The sequence below is a fragment of the Crinia signifera genome, chromosome 6, assembly GCF_055691185.1.
Source record: "Crinia signifera chromosome 6, ASM5569118v1, whole genome shotgun sequence".
In the NCBI taxonomy this organism is placed as follows: domain Eukaryota; kingdom Metazoa; phylum Chordata; class Amphibia; order Anura; family Myobatrachidae; genus Crinia; species Crinia signifera.
This window is the reverse complement of record NC_139222.1, coordinates 16163844-16188567: the sequence shown is the minus strand read 5'-3', so window position 1 is coordinate 16188567 and position 24724 is coordinate 16163844. Positions and strand designations below refer to the sequence as shown.

The following is a 24724-nucleotide window of genomic DNA, read 5'->3' as shown; positions in this document are numbered from 1 at the left end:
CTTCTAATTTTGTTCACGACCTATAGGGGGCATATGCTTCACATGCAGGTAATGTACTTAGTACTAGATTTGAAGAGGAACTAGCGTTGTTTAAAAAATGAGCTAAATCCACTTCAAATTTTGTTCACGACCTATAGGGGGCATATGCTTCACATGCAGGTAATGTTCTTAGTACTAGATTTGAAGAGGAACTAGCGTTGTTTAAAAAATGAGCTAAATCTACTTCAAATTTTGTTCACGACCTATAGGGGGCATATGCTTCACATGCAGGTAATGTTCTTAGTACTAGATTTGAAGAGGAACTAGCGTTGTTTTATAAAATGAGCTAAATCCACTTCTAATTTTGTTCACGACCTATAGGGGGCATATGCTTCACATGCAGGTAATGTTTCATAGGGGCGCACATAAAATGCTGGGCATTCTCATGCCAAAGACCGGTGTCCACCCCTGCCACCCTCCACTACTCGTACGAATACATTGGCAACTGTGCTAGTCACCGAAGGCATTCAAACTGAGAAACTACACATGCACATATATGCACAGGGCCACACCATCGGTCCCCAGCACGAATACACTGGTAATGATAGTGAATCACCCTCTTTATACAAATTCAGAAGTGGTTCTAGACACATTATAATAAATTGGCTAAATCCACATCAGTTTTAGTATCTGACAGCTAGGGGGTCATAATAAATTACATAAACAGAAGTGGGTGAAGACACAACATAATAAATGGGCTACATCCACTTCAATTCATGTACTAGGTACAATAACAGAAGTGGATGTAGACACAAATAATAAAGTAGGCTAAATACACTTCTGATTCCGTTCATGACCTCCAGGGGGGAAATATTTACATTAGCAGAAGAGGAACTAGCTGGCATAATATAAAAATGCTAATTCCCATGCAGTAACTGTAACTGATTTACAGAAGAGGAACTAGCTGAGATAATAAAAAAGTGCTAGTTCCTAAGGCAGTTACTGTAACTGAAGGGGATCTAGTCTCTACCATACTGCAAATGCTACTGATCTTCAGACTCCTCCCCCTGATGAGGACAGCCGGTCACATGGGGGGTGACATCATTATAGATCCTTTTCACTAATTAGCCGCTGTCGTGCCCCTGCACTGCAGCCGTGACCTCCTCTCTCGCCCCGGGAAAGGAAGCTACTCCCGACTTCCGGCCTGTGCGTTCCAACTGACTTCCTGTATCCGGTCTACTTCCGGTCTCCCTGCGTTCCACCTGGCTTCCCGCTCGCAGCGCGCCTCAGCTTCTCTCCGGTACCAGCGGCGCCGGTCTTCATTCCTTTGGTCCGGACGTAAGTAGGGTGTTGTATTCCGGGTAACCGGGTGTGCAGCAGTGTAACCCCCATATAGGAACCTGATTATTGGGGGTTATGTAATGCAGCCTAGGTTGTATCTGTTCCCGGCCGCGGTGCATCATATACACATCCCAATGGCTCCTATACAGTGTTACATTGTGTGATATGAACATTTTGCAGCCTTATACATTTACATCCGTCACATATAAGAAACAACCTGTAATTTGGTATAGAACTGATGTGTGACGTATCAGGCAGCAGTGTATAGAAACATTTGTATTGTAACTTGATGTATACATATATAACAAACACATATAAGAATTATATCAGCAGAGTATTGTAAGTAATAGAGAGAAAGGAAAGTTATGGGAAGAACGAGTCGGGTGTGAGAACCATCTTCCGGACATCGGGAGAGCGCTGTGCGGTTTCCTATTGTATACGGGTTTGCTCAGGATGGGGGTCGATGCCTGGTAGCGATATTTTTGTATGTGTCCGTTTCCCAGAATTCTAGCCAGGGGAATGTGTCAGAGGTAGACATTATAATGCCGGCCATTGTTCTATACACTTCTATCCTCTGGGACCATTGGGAAAGGGGCGGTGGGAAGGTGGAATCCCAGTGGAGCGGTATGACTGCTTTTGCCGCGCTAATAACAATTCAGGACCATCAGGAATTTCTGGGCCTAGGATTTCTCTTGTGAGCGCTATCACCTCCTTCCTAAAGGGCCGGAAAGTCAAACATGGCCACCAGATATGTGTTGGGGAACCAAAGTCGGCATGAATGTTTTTTTTTAACCTGACTTCGCCACTGCCCAAATGATTATAATGGTGTGCCCAGTGTAGCGAGCCATGCGGGGGACGGGGTACTGTTATGAGGATATATGTCAGGCATCTTTTCATGTGTCAACCAATTCCATGTTAACCATTTTCCCGTTGTCGACCTAATCACTGTGGACCATATCCCCTCCCTGCAGCCTTGGTCCCCCCACTAGTGACTAATCCTACCCCCCCCCCCCCTCCCTCCCTGCAGCCTAAAACGGAGACAGCCTCTAACTAACATTAACATTCCAAGGACCTTCACCAACCCCGAGGTACCGCCATCATCTATTGGGTCACAGAACTGCAGGAGGTTCTGCATCTTCCATTAAAGCCGCCCACGGGGTATTTTGGTACCATCTACACCAGGCATTCCCAACCACGGTCCTCAAGGCACACCAACAGTGCAGGTTTTGTAGATATCCATGCTTGAGCACAGGTGACTTAATTAGTATCTGAGGGATTCTGATTAAACCATCTGTGCTGAAGCCTGGATACAATCCTGCTACGATCCGGCATTTGGGGGCGGTAACCAGGTGCTCTCTGGTAGTGTCCGGGAATACACAGGCGTGCCCAGCCGTGTCAGGGGGAAGTCATGTGACGTCAGCTCCGCCCCTGATCAGCCACTGAGTAAGTCCTGGGCTCCGCACAGACTGCACACACGGGAAAAACCATTTGATGACTCGCAGGGTTGCCGGGGCGGAATCTCACTCTGGCGGGGCGGCGTATATCTTATATAAGGGCTCTGAAACTTAGCAGCCAGCTCTGAATTAGGCCCCTAGGTGAGCATATGGAAAGATCCCTGTTGTTTTACACTGATTCCTTGTGCCCAGGTAGCGCTTGGCAAAGTGTTTGTATCCGGGCGGTTCCGGTGCTTAGATGTGAGCTATTTGGCTTACGGGCGGATATATGCATTGGATTGAATACACATAGATATTAGCAGCTGGCATTGACTAGTTTTATTTTTTCCTTAAATATGAGCACTGAAAAAGCCGCCGATACTCAGTAAAATGCAGGATTACATGATACCGCAGTCGCCTTCACTGTGATAATGGTATCAACCACTGGCAGAGGGTGTAACGCCACAGCCGGGGCACATTCCTGACACCCTGTCTAGCGTATCCCCTGGCTATGGCATTACACCCTCTGCTTGCGGTATCACTTAATCTATCGCAGCCAGATCCGGGGCCGCGCTTTTGCATCACACACATCGATATTCTGCCATTTTCTGAGTGATTTCTTTAAGTTATGTAAAATCGCTCAGAAAATAGCTGAATATCGCCTTGTGTGTAGGGCCCATTACTGTATCATTTCCCATCATGTTGGGGCTCCAGAGAGCGCTGGTCTTCCCGCACACGCTGGATCAAACCATTTCCAGAGGGGGTTCCACATTATTCATTATGTACCAAACAAAAAAGAAACCAAATAAAAGGGACTATGTAAAAACCGGACCGGACTAGACTCCGGACCGCCGGACAGGACATCAAAATCTGCAGTCCGGAGCTTATAGGGTCCGGTCCGGGGGGTGTCTTGTCCAGGGGGGTCCCTGTGATAGCTATCATCAGGGACATGTGGAAGGGGAGATTACAGCCTCCCCGTGTGGTCCAGACTGTCCGGTTTTTGCTACATGCCCGGACCATACAGGGAGGCTTTATTCTACCCCTCCTCCTCTACCTGGTGACAGGTGTCACAGGCAGCCCCCCAGGACAGGACATCCCCGGACAGGACACCCCCCGGACCGGACGCTACAAGCTCCAAAATGCAGAGTTTGATGTCTGGTCCGGCGGTTTTGTCCTGGTCCGGTTTTTACCCATACCCCAAATAAAATAACTTCCAATTCCCATTAGTGCACAGCTCCAGAGCAGGGTGCTAGTGACACCCATTTACAATCAATGTCAGGCCATCATCGGTGGATTTGCTATCAGTGGTGGAGATCTGATCTGGCAGAGGAGGCTGCAATGTTTTTATTTGTCACCCGGCACAGGGGGAATGGTACTGACTGAGCCCCAAACACTGTATCCCAGCAGCTCACTGTACGGTGTGTGACGGGCATCGATGAATCACCATCGATGCAAAACACAGATGACACCATCGGCAGTTGATGGGGAGATGACTGGGCAGCAGGAAGGGTAGGGAACAGGGGGCACAGGGGTGAGGTCTAAAGTGTATCACAATAACAGTAGTAATAGTAGTACAGGTATAATACCGATCACCGGCTGCTGCCTCCGAGACCGAGTCCTCTTCCTGCTGCTCAGCAAGCCGCACGGCGGAAACTGGTATTAACCCCCATCAAGCGGGAAGCCGGGTGGAACGCATTTCCCGGAAGAGGAGTGGAACGCAGACCCCGGTCGGGTAGAAGCACACATACCTTAAATCGGGAGTGCATATTATCTTGCGGGTGAGAGGAAGCTGTGACTGGTTGGGGGTATGTGTGTGTATAGATATTACATGGCAACACATGAATTATGAAGGTGTAACGCCAGCACCATGTGGCTGTGACCCCCCCCATCCCCCCACCTCATGGCCTAGGGACTCCGACACAATGGCTGCACATCTCCCACATCATCATTCCCCCTCATACCTCCCTGACTCTCACCATGGTGACCCTTCAGGCACACCTCAGCCTAATAATAAGCACTGTATACCCTCATATGCGCTACCATGGCGTAAGTACCACATCACAGCGCCCAAACCCCCCTCATAATGCCCACCGGCTATCCGCATAATAACTTACTGCCCGCTTTATAATTCCCCCTCATCCCCATGTCATATATTCAGTATAACATGTCCCTGCTTCATACTGCTCCTGTGAGCGCCAGGCTAATAGCAGCCATCACAGTACATGTAACTTACTTGGGTATGAAACAGAGAGATGAGCATGTCCTGTTGTTTATAACTATTGTATTTATTCCTGGACAGTGAAGTGTTAAAGCACCAGAGTCTTTATTAGAAATCACGTGAGGATGAGACACGTCCTTGCTTCTCTGGGGATGGACCAGGACAGGAGTCACATGACTGAGAGGATATTAAATCTCACCCTGGAGATCATCTACCTGCTGACTGGGGAGGTGAGGGATTTCCGGAATGTAATGAAACACGGATGAGTTCGGAGATTGATGCAGAACATTCTAGAACAAATTTTTATGGTAATAAAACTTTGGTTTTTTTTGTGTCTTCTGCAACACAGGATTACACAGTAGTGAAGAAGAAAGATCCTGTGACACCTAATGTATGTCCCAGTGTGTCAGGAGGACAAAGCAGGACCCAGAACCACACCCCACTGACTCCCTCTCACTCACCGATACATGAGAGAGACACTGACCAGAGGATCCTGGAACTCACCAACAAGATCATCCAGCTGCTGACTGGAGAGGTGACTGCTGGGAATGGGACGTTATACAGTAACACCGGGGGATGTGACCGGAGAGGTGACTGCTGGGAATGGAACGTTATACAGTAACACTGGGGGATGTGACCGGAGAGGTGACTGCTGGGAATGGGACATTATACAGTAACACCGGGGGATGTGACTGCTGGGAATGGGACGTTAAACAGTAACACTGAGGGATGTGACCGGAGAGGTGACTGCTGGGAATGGGACGTTATACAGTAACACCGGGGGATGTGACCGGAGAGGTGACTGCTGGGAATGGGACATTATACAGTAACACCGGGGATGTGACCGGAGAGGTGACTGCTAGGAATGGGACATTATACAGTAACACCGGGGATGTGACTGCAGAGGTGACTGCTGGGAATGGGGCATTATACAGTAACACCGGGGATGTGACCGGAGAGGTGACTGCTGGGAATGGGGCATTATACAGTAACACTGGGGGATGTGACCGGAGAGGTGACTGCTGGGAATGGAACTTTATACAGTAACACTGGGGGACATAACAGGAGAGGTGACTGCTGGGAATGGGACATTATACAGTAACACCGGGGGATGTGACTGGAGAGGTGACTGCTGGGAATGGGATGTTATACAGTAACACCAGGGGGATGTGACCAGAGAGGTGACTGCTGGGAATGGAACGTTATACAGTAACACTGGGGGATGTGACCGGAGAGGTGATTGCTGGGAATGGGACATTATACAGTAACACCGGGGGATGTGACCGGAGAGGTGCCTGCTGGGAATGGGGCATTATACAGTAACACTGGGGGATGTGACCGGAGAGGTGACTGCTGGGAATGGGACATTATACAGTAATACGGGGAGGATGTGACCGGAGAGGTGACTGCTGGGAATGGGACGTTATACAGTAACACTGGGGGATGTGACCGGAGAGGTGACTGCTGGGAATGGGACATTATACAGTAACACCGGGGGATGTGACCGGAGAGGTGACTGCTGGGAATGGGACGTTATACAGTAACACTGGGGGACATAACAGGAGAGGTGACTGCTGGGAATGGGACGTTATACAGTAACACTGGGGGACATAACAGGAGAGGTGACTGCTGGGAATGGGACGTTATACAGTAACACCGGGGGATGTGACCGGAGAGGTAACTGCTGGGATTGGGACGTTATACAGTAATACGGGGAGGATGTGACCGGAGAGGTGACTGCTGGGAATGGGACATTATACAGTAACACTGGGGGATGTGACCGGAGAGGTGACTGCTGGGAATGGGACATTATACAGTAACACCGGGGGATGTGACCGGAGAGGTGACTGCTGGGAATGGGACATTATACAGTAACACTGGGGGATGTGACCGGAGAGGTGACTGCTGGGAATGGGACATTATACATTAACACGGGGGGGATGTGACCGGAGAGGTGACTGCTGGGAATGGGACATTATACAGTAACACTGGGGGATGTGACCGGAGAGGTGACTGCTGGGAATGGAACTTTATACAGTAACACTGGGGGACATAACAGGAGAGGTGACTGCTGGGAATGGGACATTATACAGTAACACCGGGGGATGTGACTGGAGAGGTGACTGCTGGGAATGGGATGTTATACAGTAACACCAGGGGGATGTGACCAGAGAGGTGACTGCTGGGAATGGAACGTTATACAGTAACACTGGGGGATGTGACCGGAGAGGTGATTGCTGGGAATGGGACATTATACAGTAACACCGGGGGATGTGACCGGAGAGGTGCCTGCTGGGAATGGGGCATTATACAGTAACACTGGGGGATGTGACCGGAGAGGTGACTGCTGGGAATGGGACATTATACAGTAATACGGGGAGGATGTGACCGGAGAGGTGACTGCTGGGAATGGGACGTTATACAGTAACACTGGGGGATGTGACCGGAGAGGTGACTGCTGGGAATGGGACATTATACAGTAACACCGGGGGATGTGACCGGAGAGGTGACTGCTGGGAATGGGACGTTATACAGTAACACTGGGGGACATAACAGGAGAGGTGACTGCTGGGAATGGGACGTTATACAGTAACACTGGGGGACATAACAGGAGAGGTGACTGCTGGGAATGGGACGTTATACAGTAACACCGGGGGATGTGACCGGAGAGGTAACTGCTGGGATTGGGACGTTATACAGTAATACGGGGAGGATGTGACCGGAAAGGTGACTGCTGGGAATGGGACATTATACAGTAACACTGGGGGATGTGACCGGAGAGGTGACTGCTGGGAATGGGACATTATACAGTAACACCGGGGGATGTGACCGGAGAGGTGACTGCTGGGAATGGGACATTATACAGTAACACTGGGGGATGTGACCGGAGAGGTGACTGCTGGGAATGGGACATTATACATTAACACGGGGGGGATGTGACCGGAGAGGTGACTGCTGGGAATGGGACATTATACAGTAACACTGGGGGATGTGACCGGAGAGGTGACTGCTGGGAATGGGACATTATACAGTAACACTGGGGGATGTGACCGGAGAGGTGACTGCTGGGAATGGGACGTTATACAGTAACACCGGGGGATGTGACCGGAGAGGTAACTGCTTGGAATGGGACATTATACAGTAATACGGGGAGGATGTGACCGGAGAGGTGACTGCTGGGAATGGGACATTATACAGTAACACCGGGGGATGTGACCGGAGAGGTGACTGCTGGGAATGGGACATTATACAGTAACACTGGGGGATGTGACCGGAGAGGTGACTGCTGGGAATGGGACATTATACAGTAACACGGGGGGGATGTGACCGGAGAGGTGACTGCTGGGAATGGGACATTATACGGTAACACTGGGGGATGTGACCGGAGAGGTGACTGCTGGGAATGGGACGTTATACGGTAACACCGGGGGATGTGACCGGAGAGGTGACTGCTGGGAATGGGACGTTATACAGTAACACTGGGGAAGATAACAGGAGAGGTGACTGCTGGGAATGGGGCATTATACAGTAACACCGGGGGATGTGAACGGAGAGGTGACTGCTGGGAATGGGACGTTATACAGTAACACCGGGGGATGTGACCGGAGAGGTAACTGCTGGGAATGGGACATTATACAGTAATACGGGGAGGATGTGACCGGAGAGGTGACTGCTGGGAATGGGAAGTTGTACAGTAACACCGGGGGATGTGACCGGAGAGGTGACTGCTGGGAATGGGATATTATACAGTAACACCGGGGTTGTGACCGGAGAGGTGACTGCTGCGAATGGGACGTCATACAGTAACACCGGGGGATGTGACCGGAGAGGTGACTGCTGGGAATGGGACATTATACAGTAACACCGGGGGATGTGACCGGAGATGTGGCTGCTGGGAATGGGACATTATACAGTAACACCGGGGGATGCGACCGGAGAGGTGACTGCTGGGAATGGGACGTTATACAGTAACATGGGGGGAATGTGACTGGAGAGGTGACTGCTGGGAATGGGACATTATACAGTAACACCGGGGGATGTGACCGGAGAGGTGACTGCTGGGAATGGGACATTATACAGTAACATGGGGGGGGGAGATAACAGGAGAGGTGACTGCTGGGAATTGGACGTTATACAGTAACACCGGGGGATGTGACCAGAGAGGTGACTGCTGGGAATGGGACGATATAAAGTAACACCGGGGGATGTGACCGGAGAGGTGACTGCTGGGAATGGGACGTTATACAGTAACACTGGGGATGTGACCGGAGAGGTGACGGCGGGGAATGGGACGTTATACAGTAACACCGGGGGGATGTGACCGGAGAGGTGACTGCTGGGAATGGGATATTATACAGTAACACCGGGGTTGTGACCGGAGAGGTGACTGCTGCGAATGGAACATTATACAGTAACACCGGGGGTTGTGACCGGAGAGGTGACTGCTGGAAATGGGACGTTAATACAGTAACACTGGGGGATGCGACCGGAGAGGTGACTGCTGGGAATGGGACGTTATACAGTAACACCGAGGGGATGTGACTGGAGAGGTGACTGCTGGGAATGGGTCATTGTACAATAACACCAGGGGATGTGACCGGAGAGGTGACTGCTGGGAATGGGACATCATACAGTAACACCGGGGGATGTGACCAAAGAGGTGACTGCTGGGAATGGGACGTTATGCAGTAACACCGAGGATGTGATCTGAGAGGTGACTGCTGGGAAAGGACGTTATACAGTAACACCGGGGATGTGACCGGAGAGGTGACTGCTGGGAATGGGACATTATACAGTAACACGGGGGGATGTGACCGGAGAGGTGACTGCTGCGAATGGAACATTATACAGTAACACCGGGGGTTGTGACCAGAGAGGTGACTGCTGGGAATGGGACGTTATAAAGTAACATCGGGGGGGATGTGACCGGAGAGGTGACTGCTGGGAATGGGACGTTATACAGTAACACCGGGGGATGTGACCAGAGAGGTGACTGCTGGGAATGGGACGATATAAAGTAACACCGGGGGATGTGACCAGAGAGGTGACTGCTGGGAATGGGACGTTATACAGCAAAACCGGGGGATGTGACCGGAGAGGTGATTGCTGGGAATGGGACGTTATACAGCAACACCGGGGGATGTGACCGGAGAGGTGATTGCTGGGAATGGGGCATTATACAGTAACACCGGGGGTTGTGACCGGAGAGGTGACTGCTGGGAATGGGACATTAATACAGTAACACTGGGGATGTGACCGGAGAGGTGGCTGTTGGGAATGGGATGTTATACAGTAACACTGGGGATGTGGCCGGAGAGGTGACTGCTGGGAAAGGACGTTATACAGTAACATGGGGGGGGGGAGATAACAGGAGAGGTGACTGCTGGAAATGGGACGTTAATACAGTAACACCGAGGGGATGTGACTGCAGAGGTGACTGCTGGGAATGGGTCATTGTACAGTAACACCAGGGGATGTGACCGGAGAGGTGACTGCTGGGAATGGGACATCATACAGTAACACCTGGGGATGTGACCAAAGAGGTGACTGCTGGGAATGGGACGTTATGCAGTAACACCGGGGGATGTGACCAGAGAGGTGACTGCTGGGAATGGGACGTTATACAGCAAAACCGGGGGAAGTGACCGGAGAGGTGATTGCTGGGAATGGGACGTTATACAGCAACACCGGGGGATGTGACCGGAGAGGTGATTGCTGGGAATGGGACGTTATACAGCAACACCGGGGGATGTGACCGGAGAGGTGACTGCTGGGAATGGGGCATTATACAGTAACACGGGGGGATGTGACCGGAGAGGTGACTGCTGCGAATGGAACATTATACAGTAACACCGGGGGTTGTGACCGGAGAGGTGACTGCTGGAAATGGGACGTTAATACAGTAACACTGGGGGATGCGACCGGAGAGGTGACTGCTGGGAATGAGACGTTATACAGTAACACCGGGGGGATGTGACTGGAGAGGTGACTGCTGGGAATGGGTCATTATACAGTAACACCATTGGATGTGACCTGAGAGGTGACTGCTGGGAATGGGACATCATACAGTAACACCGGGGGATGTGACCAAAGAGGTGACTGCTGGGAATGGGACGTTATGCAGTAACACCGAGGATGTGATCTGAGAGGTGACTGCTGGGAAAGGACGTTATACAGTAACATGGGGGGGGGAGATAACAGGAGAGGTGACTGCTGGGAATGGGACATTATACAGTAACACCAAGGGATGTGACCGGAAAGGTGACTGCTGGGAATGGGACGTTATACAGTAACACCGGTTTTGTGACTGGAGAGGTGGCTGCTGGGAATGGGACATTATACAGTAACATTGAGGGGATATGACCGGAGAGGTGACTGCTGGGAATTGGACGTTATACAGTAACACCGGGGGATGTGAAGGGAGAGGTGACTGCTGGGAATGGGACGTTATACAGTAACATGGGGGGGATGTGACCGGAGAGGTGACGGCGGGGTATGGGACGTTATACAGCAACGCCGGGGGATGTGACCGGAGAGGTGATTGCTGGGAATGGGGCATTACAAAGTAACACCAGGGGATGTGATCGGAGAGGTGACTGCTGGGAATGGGACATTAATACAGTAACACCGGGGGATGTGACCGGAGAGGTGACTGCTGGGAATGGGACATTATACAGTAACACCGGGGGATGTGACCGGAGAGGTGACTGCTGGGAATTGGACGTTATACAGTAACACCGGGGGATGTGACCAAAGAGGTGACTGCTGGGAATTGGACGTTATGCAGTAACACCGATGATGTGATCGGAGAGGTGACTGCTGGGAAAGGACGTTATACAGTAACACCGGTGGATGTGACCGGAGAGGTGACTGCTGGTAATTGGACGTTATACAGTAACATCGGGGGATGTGACCAGAGAGGTGACGGCGGGGAATGGGACGTTCTACAGCAACTCCGGGGGATGTGACCGGAGAGGTGACTGCCTGGAATGGGACGTTATACAGTAACACCGGGGGAATCTGACCAGAGAGGTGACTGCTGGGAATGGGACGTTATACAGTAACACCTGGGGGATGTGACCGGAGAGGTGTGTGCTGGAAATGGGACGTTAATACAGTAACACTGGGGATGTGACCGGAGAGGTGGCTGTTGGGAATGGGATGTTATACAGTAACACTGGGGATGTGACTGGAGAGGTGACGGCGGGGAATGGGACGTTATACAGTAACACCGGGGGATGTGACCGGAGAGGTGACTGCTGGGAATGGGATATTATACAGTAACACCGGGGTTGTGACCGGAGAGGTGACTGCTGGGAATGGAACATTATACAGTAACACCGGTGGTTGTGACCGGAGAGTTGACTGCTGGAAATGGGACGTTAATACAGTAACACTGGGGGATGCGACCGGAGAGGTGACTGCTGGGAATGGGACGTTATACAGTAACACCGAGGGGATGTGACTGGAGAGGTGACTGCTAAGAATGGGTCATTGTACAGTAACACCAGGGGATGTGACCTGAGAGGTGACTGCTGGGAATGGGACATCATACAGTAACACCGGCGGATGTGACCAAAGAGGTGACTGCTGGGAATGGGACGTTATGCAGTAACACCGAGGATGTGATCTGAGAGGTGACTGCTGGGAAAGGACGTTATACAGTAACATGGGGGGGGAGATAACAGGAGAGGTGACTGCTGGGAATTGGACGTTATACAGTAACACGGGGGGATGTGACCGGAGAGGTGACTGCTGCGAATGGAACATTATACAGTAACACCGGGGGTTGTGACCGGAGAGGTGACTGCTGGAAATGGGACGTTAATACAGTAACACTGGGGGATGCGACCGGAGAGGTGACTGCTGGGAATGGGACGTTATACAGTAACACCGGGGGGGATGTGACTGGAGAGGTGACTGCTGGGAATGGGTCATTATACAGTAACACCATTGGATGTGACCTGAGAGGTGATTGCTGGGAATGGGACATCATACAGTAACACCGGGGGATGTGACCAAAGAGGTGACTGCTGGGAATGGGACGTTATGCAGTAACACCGAGGATGTGATCTGAGAGGTGACTGCTGGGAAAGGACGTTATACAGTAACATGGGGGGGAGATAACAGGAGAGGTGACTGCTGGGAATGGGACGTTATACAGTAACACTGGGGAATGTGACCGGAGAGGTGACTGCTGGGAATGGGACGTTATACAGTAACATCGGGGGATGTGACCGGAGAGGTGACTGCTGGGAATGCGACGTTATACAGTAACACTGGGGAATGTGACCGGAGAGGTGACTGCTGGGAATGGGACATTATACAGTAACATCGGGGGATGTGACCGGAAAGGTGACTGCTGTGAATGGGACGTTATACAGTAACACCGGGTTTGTGACTGGAGAGGTGGCTGCTGGGAATGGGACGTTATGCAGTAACACCGAGGATGTGATCGGAGACGTGACTGCTGGGAATGGGACTTTATACAGTAACACCAGGGGATGTGAAGGGAGAGGTGACTGCTGGGAATGGGACGGTATACAGTAACACCGGGGGATGTGACCAGAGAGGTGACTGCTGGGACTGGGACATTATACAGTAACACTGGGGGATGTGACCGGAGAGGTGACTGCTGGGAATGGGACATTATACAGTAACACCAAGGGATGTGACCGGAAAGGTGACTGCTGGGAATGGGACGTTATACAGTAACACCGGGGTTGTGACCGGAGAGGTGACTGCTGCGAATGGAACATTATACAGTAACACCGGGGGTTGTGACCGGAGAGGTGACTGCTGGAAATGGGACGTTAATACAGTAACACTGGGGGATGCGACCGGAGAGGTGACTGCTGGGAATGGGACGTTATACAGTAACACCGAGGGGATGTGACTGGAGAGGTGACTGCTGGGAATGGGTCATTGTACAATAACACCAGGGGATGTGACCGGAGAGGTGACTGCTGGGAATGGGACATCATACAGTAACACCGGGGGATGTGACCAAAGAGGTGACTGCTGGGAATGGGACGTTATGCAGTAACACCGAGGATGTGATCTGAGAGGTGACTGCTGGGAAAGGACGTTATACAGTAACACCGAGGATGTGACCGGAGAGGTGACTGCTGGGAAAGGACATTATACAGTAACACCGGGGATGTGACCGGAGAGGTGACTGCTGGGAATGGGACATTATACAGTAACACTGGGGGATGTGACCGGAGAGGTGACTGCTGGGAATGGGACATTATACAGTAACACGGGGGGATGTGACCGGAGAGGTGACTGCTGCGAATGGAACATTATACAGTAACACCGGGGGTTGTGACCAGAGAGGTGACTGCTGGGAATGGGACGTTATAAAGTAACATCGGGGGGGATGTGACCGGAGAGGTGACTGCTGGGAATGGGACGTTATACAGTAACACCGGGGGATGTGACCAGAGAGGTGACTGCTGGGAATGGGACGATATAAAGTAACACCGGGGGATGTGACCAGAGAGGTGACTGCTGGGAATGGGACGTTATACAGCAAAACCGGGGGATGTGACCGGAGAGGTGATTGCTGGGAATGGGACGTTATACAGCAACACCGGGGGATGTGACCGGAGAGGTGATTGCTGGGAATGGGGCATTATACAGTAACACCGGGGGTTGTGACCGGAGAGGTGACTGCTGGGAATGGGACATTAATACAGTAACACTGGGGATGTGACCGGAGAGGTGGCTGTTGGGAATGGGATGTTATACAGTAACACTGGGGATGTGGCCGGAGAGGTGACTGCTGGGAAAGGACGTTATACAGTAACATGGGGGGGGGGAGATAACAGGAGAGGTGACTGCTGGAAATGGGACGTTAATACAGTAACACCGAGGGGATGTGACTGCAGAGGTGACTGCTGGGAATGGGTCATTGTACAGTAACACCAGGGGATGTGACCGGAGAGGTGACTGCTGGGAATGGGACATCATACAGTAACACCGGGGGATGTGACCAAAGAGGTGACTGCTGGGAATGGGACGTTATGCAGTAACACCGGGGGATGTGACCAGAGAGGTGACTGCTGGGAATGGGACGATATAAAGTAACACCGGGGGATGTGACCAGAGAGGTGACTGCTGGGAATGGGACGTTATACAGCAAAACCGGGGGAAGTGACCGGAGAGGTGATTGCTAGGAATGGGACGTTATACAGCAACACCGGGGGATGTGACCGGAGAGGTGATTGCTGGGAATGGGGCATTATACAGTAACACCAGGGGATGTGACCGGAGAGGTGACTGCTGGGAATGGGACATCATACAGTAACACCGGGGGATGTGACCAAAGAGGTGACTGCTGGGAATGGGACGTTATGCAGTAACACCGAGGATGTGATCTGAGAGGTGACTGCTGGGAAAGGACGTTATACAGTAACATGGGGGGGGAGATAACAGGAGAGGTGACTGCTGGGAATTGGACGTTATACAGTAACACCGGGGATGTGACCGGAGAGGTGACTGCTGGGAATGGGACATTATACAGTAACACGGGGGGATGTGACCGGAGAGGTGACTGCTGCGAATGGAACATTATACAGTAACACCGGGGGTTGTGACCGGAGAGGTGACTGCTGGAAATGGGACGTTAATACAGTAACACTGGGGGATGCGACCGGAGAGGTGACTGCTGGGAATGAGACGTTATACAGTAACACCGGGGGGATGTGACTGGAGAGGTGACTGCTGGGAATGGGTCATTATACAGTAACACCATTGGATGTGACCTGAGAGGTGACTGCTGGGAATGGGACATCATACAGTAACACCGGGGGATGTGACCAAAGAGGTGACTGCTGGGAATGGGACGTTATGCAGTAACACCGAGGATGTGATCTGAGAGGTGACTGCTGGGAAAGGACGTTATACAGTAACATGGGGGGGGGGAGATAACAGGAGAGGTGACTGCTGGGAATGGGACATTATACAGTAACACCAAGGGATGTGACCGGAAAGGTGACTGCTGGGAATGGGACGTTATACAGTAACACCGGTTTTGTGACTGGAGAGGTGGCTGCTGGGAATGGGACATTATACAGTAACATTGAGGGGATATGACCGGAGAGGTGACTGCTGGGAATTGGACGTTATACAGTAACACCGGGGGATATGAAGGGAGAGGTGACTGCTGGGAATGGGACGTTATACAGTAACATGGGGGGGATGTGACCGGAGAGGTGACGGCGGGGTATGGGACGTTATACAGCAACGCCGGGGGATGTGACCGGAGAGGTGATTGCTGGGAATGGGGCATTACAAAGTAACACCGGGGGATGTGACCGGAGAGGTAACTGCTTGGAATGGGACATTATACAGTAATACGGGGAGGATGTGACCGGAGAGGTGACTGCTGGGAATGGGACATTATACAGTAACACTGGGGGATGTGACCGGAGAGATGACTGCTGGGAATGGGACATTATACAGTAACACCGGGGGATGTGACCGGAGAGGTGACTGCTGGGAATGGGACATTATACAGTAACACTGGGGGATGTGACCGGAGAGGTGACTGCTGGGAATGGGACATTATACAGTAACACGGGGGGGATGTGACCGGAGAGGTGACTGCTGGGAATGGGACATTATACGGTAACACTGGGGGATGTGACCGGAGAGGTGACTGCTGGGAATGGGACGTTATACGGTAACACCGGGGGATGTGACCGGAGAGGTGACTGCTGGGAATGGGACGTTATACAGTAACACTGGGGAAGATAACAGGAGAGGTGACTGCTGGGAATGGGGCATTATACAGTAACACCGGGGGATGTGAACGGAGAGGTGACTGCTGGGAATGGGACGTTATACAGTAACACCGGGGGATGTGACCGGAGAGGTAACTGCTGGGAATGGGACATTATACAGTAATACGGGGAGGATGTGACCGGAGAGGTGACTGCTGGGAATGGGAAGTTGTACAGTAACACCGGGGGATGTGACCGGAGAGGTGACTGCTGGAAATGGGATATTATACAGTAACACCGGGGTTGTGACCGGAGAGGTGACTGCTGCGAATGGGACGTCATACAGTAACACCGGGGGATGTGACCGGAGAGGTGACTGCTGGGAATGGGACATTATACAGTAACACCGGGGGATGTGACCGGAGATGTGGCTGCTGGGAATGGGACATTATACAGTAACACTGGGGGATGCGACCGGAGAGGTGACTGCTAGGAATGGGACGTTATACAGTAACACCGGGGGAATGTGACTGGAGAGGTGACTGCTGGGAATGGGACGTTATACAGTAACACCGGGGGAATGTGACTGGAGAGGTGACTGCTGGGAATGGGACATTATACAGTAACACCGGGGGATGTGACCGGAGAGGTGACTGCTGGGAATGGGACATTATACAGTAACATGGGGGGGGAGATAACAGGAGAGGTGACTGCTGGGAATTGGACGTTATACAGTAACACCGGGGGATGTGACCAGAGAGGTGACTGCTGGGAATGGGACGATATAAAGTAACACCGGGGGATGTGACCGGAGAGGTGACTGCTGGGAATGGGACGTTATACAGTAACACTGGGGATGTGACCGGAGAGGTGACGGCGGGGAATGGGACGTTATACAGTAACACCGGGGGGATGTGACCGGAGAGGTGACTGCTGGGAATGGGATATTATACAGTAACACCGGGGTTGTGACCGGAGAGGTGACTGCTGCGAATGGAACATTATACAGTAACACCGGGGGTTGTGACCGGAGAGGTGACTGCTGGAAATGGGACGTTAATACAGTAACACTGGGGGATGCGACCGGAGAGGTGACTGCTGGGAATGGGACGTTATACAGTAACACCGAGGGGATGTGACTGGAGAGGTGACTGCTGGGAATGGGTCATTGTACAATAACACCAGGGGATGTGACCGGAGAGGTGACTGCTGGGAATGGGACATCATACAGTAACACCGGGGGATGTGACCAAAGAGGTGACTGCTGGGAATGGGACGTTATGCAGTAACACCGAGGATGTGATCTGAGAGGTGACTGCTGGGAAAGGACGTTATACAGTAACATGGGGGGGGAGATAACAGGAGAGGTGACTGCTGGGAATTGGACGTTATACAGTAACACGGGGGGATGTGACCGGAGAGGTGACTGCTGCGAATGGAACATTATACAGTAACACCGGGGGTTGTGACCGGAGAGGTGACTGCTGGAAATGGGACGTTAATACAGTAACACTGGGGGATGCGACCGGAGAGGTGACTGCTGGGAATGGGACGTTATACAGTAACACCGGGGGGGATGTGACTGGAGAGGTGACTGCTGGGAATGGGTCATTATACAGTAACACCATTGGATGTGACCTGAGAGGTGATTGCTGGGAATGGGACATCATACAGTAACACCGGGGGATGTGACCAAAGAGGTGACTGCTGGGAATGGGACGTTATGCAGTAACACCGAGGATGTGATCTGAGAGGTGACTGCTGGGAAAGGACGTTATACAGTAACATGGGGGGGAGATAACAGGAGAGGTGACTGCTGGGAATGGGACGTTATACAGTAACACTGGGGAATGTGACCGGAGAGGTGACTGCTGGGAATGGGACGTTATACAGTAACATCGGGGGATGTGACCGGAGAGGTGACTGCTGGGAATGCGACGTTATACAGTAACACTGTAGAATGTGACCGGAGAGGTGACTGCTGGGAATGGGACATTATACAGTAACATCGGGGGATGTGACCGGAAAGGTGACTGCTGTGAATGGGACGTTATACAGTAACACCGGGTTTGTGACTGGAGAGGTGGCTGCTGGGAATGGGACGTTATGCAGTAACACCGAGGATGTGATCGGAGACGTGACTGCTGGGAATGGGACTTTATACAGTAACACCAGGGGATGTGAAGGGAGAGGTGACTGCTGGGAATGGGACGGTATACAGTAACACCGGGGGATGTGACCAGAGAGGTGACTGCTGGGACTGGGACATTATACAGTAACACTGGGGGATGTGACCGGAGAGGTGACTGCTGGGAATGGGACATTATACAGTAACACCAAGGGATGTGACCGGAAAGGTGACTGCTGGGAATGGGACGTTATACAGTAACACCGGGGTTGTGACCGGAGAGGTGACTGCTGCGAATGGAACATTATACAGTAACACCGGGGGTTGTGACCGGAGAGGTGACTGCTGGAAATGGGACGTTAATACAGTAACACTGGGGGATGCGACCGGAGAGGTGACTGCTGGGAATGGGACGTTATACAGTAACACCGAGGGGATGTGACTGGAGAGGTGACTGCTGGGAATGGGTCATTGTACAATAACACCAGGGGATGTGACCGGAGAGGTGACTGCTGGGAATGGGACATCATACAGTAACACCGGGGGATGTGACCAAAGAGGTGACTGCTGGGAATGGGACGTTATGCAGTAACACCGAGGATGTGATCTGAGAGGTGACTGCTGGGAAAGGACGTTATACAGTAACACCGAGGATGTGACCGGAGAGGTGACTGCTGGGAAAGGACATTATACAGTAACACCGGGGATGTGACCGGAGAGGTGACTGCTGGGAATGGGACATTATACAGTAACACTGGGGGATGTGACCGGAGAGGTGACTGCTGGGAATGGGACATTATACAGTAACACGGGGGGATGTGACCGGAGAGGTGACTGCTGCGAATGGAACATTATACAGTAACACCGGGGGTTGTGACCAGAGAGGTGACTGCTGGGAATGGGACGTTATAAAGTAACATCGGGGGGGATGTGACCGGAGAGGTGACTGCTGGGAATGGGACGTTATACAGTAACACCGGGGGATGTGACCAGAGAGGTGACTGCTGGGAATGGGACGATATAAAGTAACACCGGGGGATGTGACCAGAGAGGTGACTGCTGGGAATGGGACGTTATACAGCAAAACCGGGGGATGTGACCGGAGAGGTGATTGCTGGGAATGGGACGTTATACAGCAACACCGGGGGATGTGACCGGAGAGGTGATTGCTGGGAATGGGGCATTATACAGTAACACCGGGGGTTGTGACCGGAGAGGTGACTGCTGGGAATGGGACATTAATACAGTAACACTGGGGATGTGACCGGAGAGGTGGCTGTTGGGAATGGGATGTTATACAGTAACACTGGGGATGTGGCCGGAGAGGTGACTGCTGGGAAAGGACGTTATACAGTAACATGGGGGGGGGGGAGATAACAGGAGAGGTGACTGCTGGAAATGGGACGTTAATACAGTAACACCGAGGGGATGTGACTGCAGAGGTGACTGCTGGGAATGGGTCATTGTACAGTAACACCAGGGGATGTGACCGGAGAGGTGACTGCTGGGAATGGGACATCATACAGTAACACCGGGGGATGTGACCAAAGAGGTGACTGCTGGGAATGGGACGTTATGCAGTAACACCGGGGGATGTGACCAGAGAGGTGACTGCTGGGAATGGGACGATATAAAGTAACACCGGGGGATGTGACCAGAGAGGTGACTGCTGGGAATGGGACGTTATACAGTAACACCGGGGGATGTGACCAGAGAGGTGACTGCTGGGAATGGGACATTATACAGTAACACGGGGGGATGTGACCGGAGAGGTGACTGCTGCGAATGGAACATTATACAGTAACACCGGGGGTTGTGACCGGAGAGGTGACTGCTGGAAATGGGACGTTAATACAGTAACACTGGGGGATGCGACCGGAGAGGTGACTGCTGGGAATGAGACGTTATACAGTAACACCGGGGGGATGTGACTGGAGAGGTGACTGCTGGGAATGGGTCATTATACAGTAACACCATTGGATGTGACCTGAGAGGTGACTGCTGGGAATGGGACATCATACAGTAACACCGGGGGATGTGACCAAAGAGGTGACTGCTGGGAATGGGACGTTATGCAGTAACACCGAGGATGTGATCTGAGAGGTGACTGCTGGGAAAGGACGTTATACAGTAACATGGGGGGGGGGAGATAACAGGAGAGGTGACTGCTGGGAATGGGACATTATACAGTAACACCAAGGGATGTGACCGGAAAGGTGACTGCTGGGAATGGGACGTTATACAGTAACACCGGTTTTGTGACTGGAGAGGTGGCTGCTGGGAATGGGACATTATACAGTAACATTGAGGGGATATGACCGGAGAGGTGACTGCTGGGAATTGGACGTTATACAGTAACACCGGGGGATATGAAGGGAGAGGTGACTGCTGGGAATGGGACGTTATACAGTAACATGGGGGGGATGTGACCGGAGAGGTGACGGCGGGGTATGGGACGTTATACAGCAACGCCGGGGGATGTGACCGGAGAGGTGATTGCTGGGAATGGGGCATTACAAAGTAACACCGGGGGATGTGACCGGAGAGGTAACTGCTTGGAATGGGACATTATACAGTAATACGGGGAGGATGTGACCGGAGAGGTGACTGCTGGGAATGGGACATTATACAGTAACACTGGGGGATGTGACCGGAGAGATGACTGCTGGGAATGGGACATTATACAGTAACACCGGGGGATGTGACCGGAGAGGTGACTGCTGGGAATGGGACATTATACAGTAACACTGGGGGATGTGACCGGAGAGGTGACTGCTGGGAATGGGACATTATACAGTAACACGGGGGGGATGTGACCGGAGAGGTGACTGCTGGGAATGGGACATTATACGGTAACACTGGGGGATGTGACCGGAGAGGTGACTGCTGGGAATGGGACGTTATACGGTAACACCGGGGGATGTGACCGGAGAGGTGACTGCTGGGAATGGGACGTTATACAGTAACACTGGGGAAGATAACAGGAGAGGTGACTGCTGGGAATGGGGCATTATACAGTAACACCGGGGGATGTGAACGGAGAGGTGACTGCTGGGAATGGGACGTTATACAGTAACACCGGGGGATGTGACCGGAGAGGTAACTGCTGGGAATGGGACATTATACAGTAATACGGGGAGGATGTGACCGGAGAGGTGACTGCTGGGAATGGGAAGTTGTACAGTAACACCGGGGGATGTGACCGGAGAGGTGACTGCTGGAAATGGGATATTATACAGTAACACCGGGGTTGTGACCGGAGAGGTGACTGCTGCGAATGGGACGTCATACAGTAACACCGGGGGATGTGACCGGAGAGGTGACTGCTGGGAATGGGACATTATACAGTAACACCGGGGGATGTGACCGGAGATGTGGCTGCTAGGAATGGGACATTATACAGTAACACTGGGGGATGCGACCGGAGAGGTGACTGCTGGGAATGGGACGTTATACAGTAACACCGGGGGAATGTGACTGGAGAGGTGACTGCTGGGAATGGGACGTTATACAGTAACACCGGGGGAATGTGACTGGAGAGGTGACTGCTGGGAATGGGACATTATACAGTAACACCGGGGGATGTGACCGGAGAGGTGACTGCTGGGAATGGGACATTATACAGTAACATGGGGGGGGAGATAACAGGAGAGGTGACTGCTGGGAATTGGACGTTATACAGTAACACCGGGGGATGTGACCAGAGAGGTGACTGCTGGGAATGGGACGATATAAAGTAACACCGGGGGATGTGACCGGAGAGGTGACTGCTGGGAATGGGACGTTATACAGTAACACTGGGGATGTGACCGGAGAGGTGACGGCGGGGAATGGGACGTTATACAGTAACACCGGGGGGATGTGACCGGAGAGGTGACTGCTGGGAATGGGATATTATACAGTAACACCGGGGTTGTGACCGGAGAGGTGACTGCTGCGAATGGAACATTATACAGTAACACCGGGGGTTGTGACCGGAGAGGTGACTGCTGGAAATGGGACGTTAATACAGTAACACTGGGGGATGCGACCGGAGAGGTGACTGCTGGGAATGGGACGTTATACAGTAACACCGAGGGGATGTGACTGGAGAGGTGACTGCTGGGAATGGGTCATTGTACAATAACACCAGGGGATGTGACCGGAGAGGTGACTGCTGGGAATGGGACATCATACAGTAACACCGGGGGATGTGACCAAAGAGGTGACTGCTGGGAATGGGACGTTATGCAGTAACACCGAGGATGTGATCTGAGAGGTGACTGCTGGGAAAGGACGTTATACAGTAACACCGGGGATGTGACCGGAGAGGTGACTGCTGGGAATGGGACATTATACAGTAACACGGGGGGATGTGACCGGAGAGGTGACTGCTGCGAATGGAACATTATACAGTAACACCGGGGGTTGTGACCAGAGAGGTGACTGCTGGGAATGGGACGTTATAAAGTAACATCGGGGGGGATGTGACCGGAGAGGTGACTGCTGGGAATGGGACGTTATACAGTAACACCGGGGGATGTGACCAGAGAGGTGACTGCTGGGAATGGGACGATATAAAGTAACACCGGGGGATGTGACCAGAGAGGTGACTGCTGGGAATGGGACGTTATACAGCAAAACCGGGGGATGTGACCGGAGAGGTGATTGCTGGGAATGGGACGTTATACAGCAACACCGGGGGATGTGACCGGAGAGGTGATTGCTGGGAATGGGGCATTATACAGTAACACCGGGGGTTGTGACCGGAGAGGTGACTGCTGGGAATGGGACATTAATACAATAACACTGGGGATGTGACCGGAGAGGTGGCTGTTGGGAATGGGATGTTATACAGTAACACTGGGGATGTGGCCGGAGAGGTGACTGCTGGGAAAGGACGTTATACAGTAACATGGGGGGGGGGAGATAACAGGAGAGGTGACTGCTGGAAATGGGACGTTAATACAGTAACACCGAGGGGATGTGACTGCAGAGGTGACTGCTGGGAATGGGTCATTGTACAGTAACACCAGGGGATGTGACCGGAGAGGTGACTGCTGGGAATGGGACATCATACAGTAACACCGGGGGATGTGACCAAAGAGGTGACTGCTGGGAATGGGACGTTATGCAGTAACACCGGGGGATGTGACCAGAGAGGTGACTGCTGGGAATGGGACGATATAAAGTAACACCGGGGAATGTGACCAGAGAGGTGACTGCTGGGAATGGGACGTTATACAGCAACACCGGGGGATGTGACCGGAGAGGTGATTGCTGGGAATGGGGCATTATACAGTAACACCGGGGGTTGTGACCGGAGAGGTGACTGCTGGGAATGGGACATTAATATAGTAACACTGGGGATGTGACCGGAGAGGTGGCTGTTGGGAATGGGATGTTATACAGTAACACTGGGGATGTGGCCGGAGAGGTGACTGCTGGGAAAGGACGTTATACAGTAACATGGGGGGGGGAGATAACAGGAGAGGTGACTGCTGGAAATGGGACGTTAATACAGTAACACCGAGGGGATGTGACTGCAGAGGTGACTGCTGGGAATGGGTCATTGTACAGTAACACCAGGGGATGTGACCGGAGAGGTGACTGCTGGGAATGGGACATCATACAGTAACACCGGGGGATGTGACCAAAGAGGTGACTGCTGGGAATGGGACGTTATGCAGTAACACCGAGGATGTGATCTGAGAGGTGACTGCTGGGAAAGGACGTTATACAGTAACATGGGGGGGGGGAGATAACAGGAGAGGTGACTGCTGGGAATTGGACGTTATACAGTAACACCGGGGATGTGACCGGAGAGGTGACTGCTGGGAATGGGACATTATACAGTAACACGGGGGGATGTGACCGGAGAGGTGACTGCTGCGAATGGAACATTATACAGTAACAC

General features: G+C 52.1%; 1 protein-coding gene across 1 annotated transcript in view; it reads left to right on the top strand.

Annotated features, from left to right (window-relative positions):
- The first annotated feature begins 1334 nt into the window (after nt 1-1334).
- The window catches only part of LOC146009529 (uncharacterized), a 208487-nt gene continuing 185097 nt past the window's right edge, over nt 1335-24724 (top strand). The window contains exons 1-3 of the mRNA XM_083149972.1: nt 1335-4531; nt 5053-5201; nt 5321-5506. Coding sequence (XP_083006098.1) covers nt 5097-5201; nt 5321-5506 — 291 coding nt within the window. The 5' untranslated portion in view covers nt 1335-4531; nt 5053-5096. The remainder of the gene's footprint in view (nt 4532-5052; nt 5202-5320; nt 5507-24724) is intronic.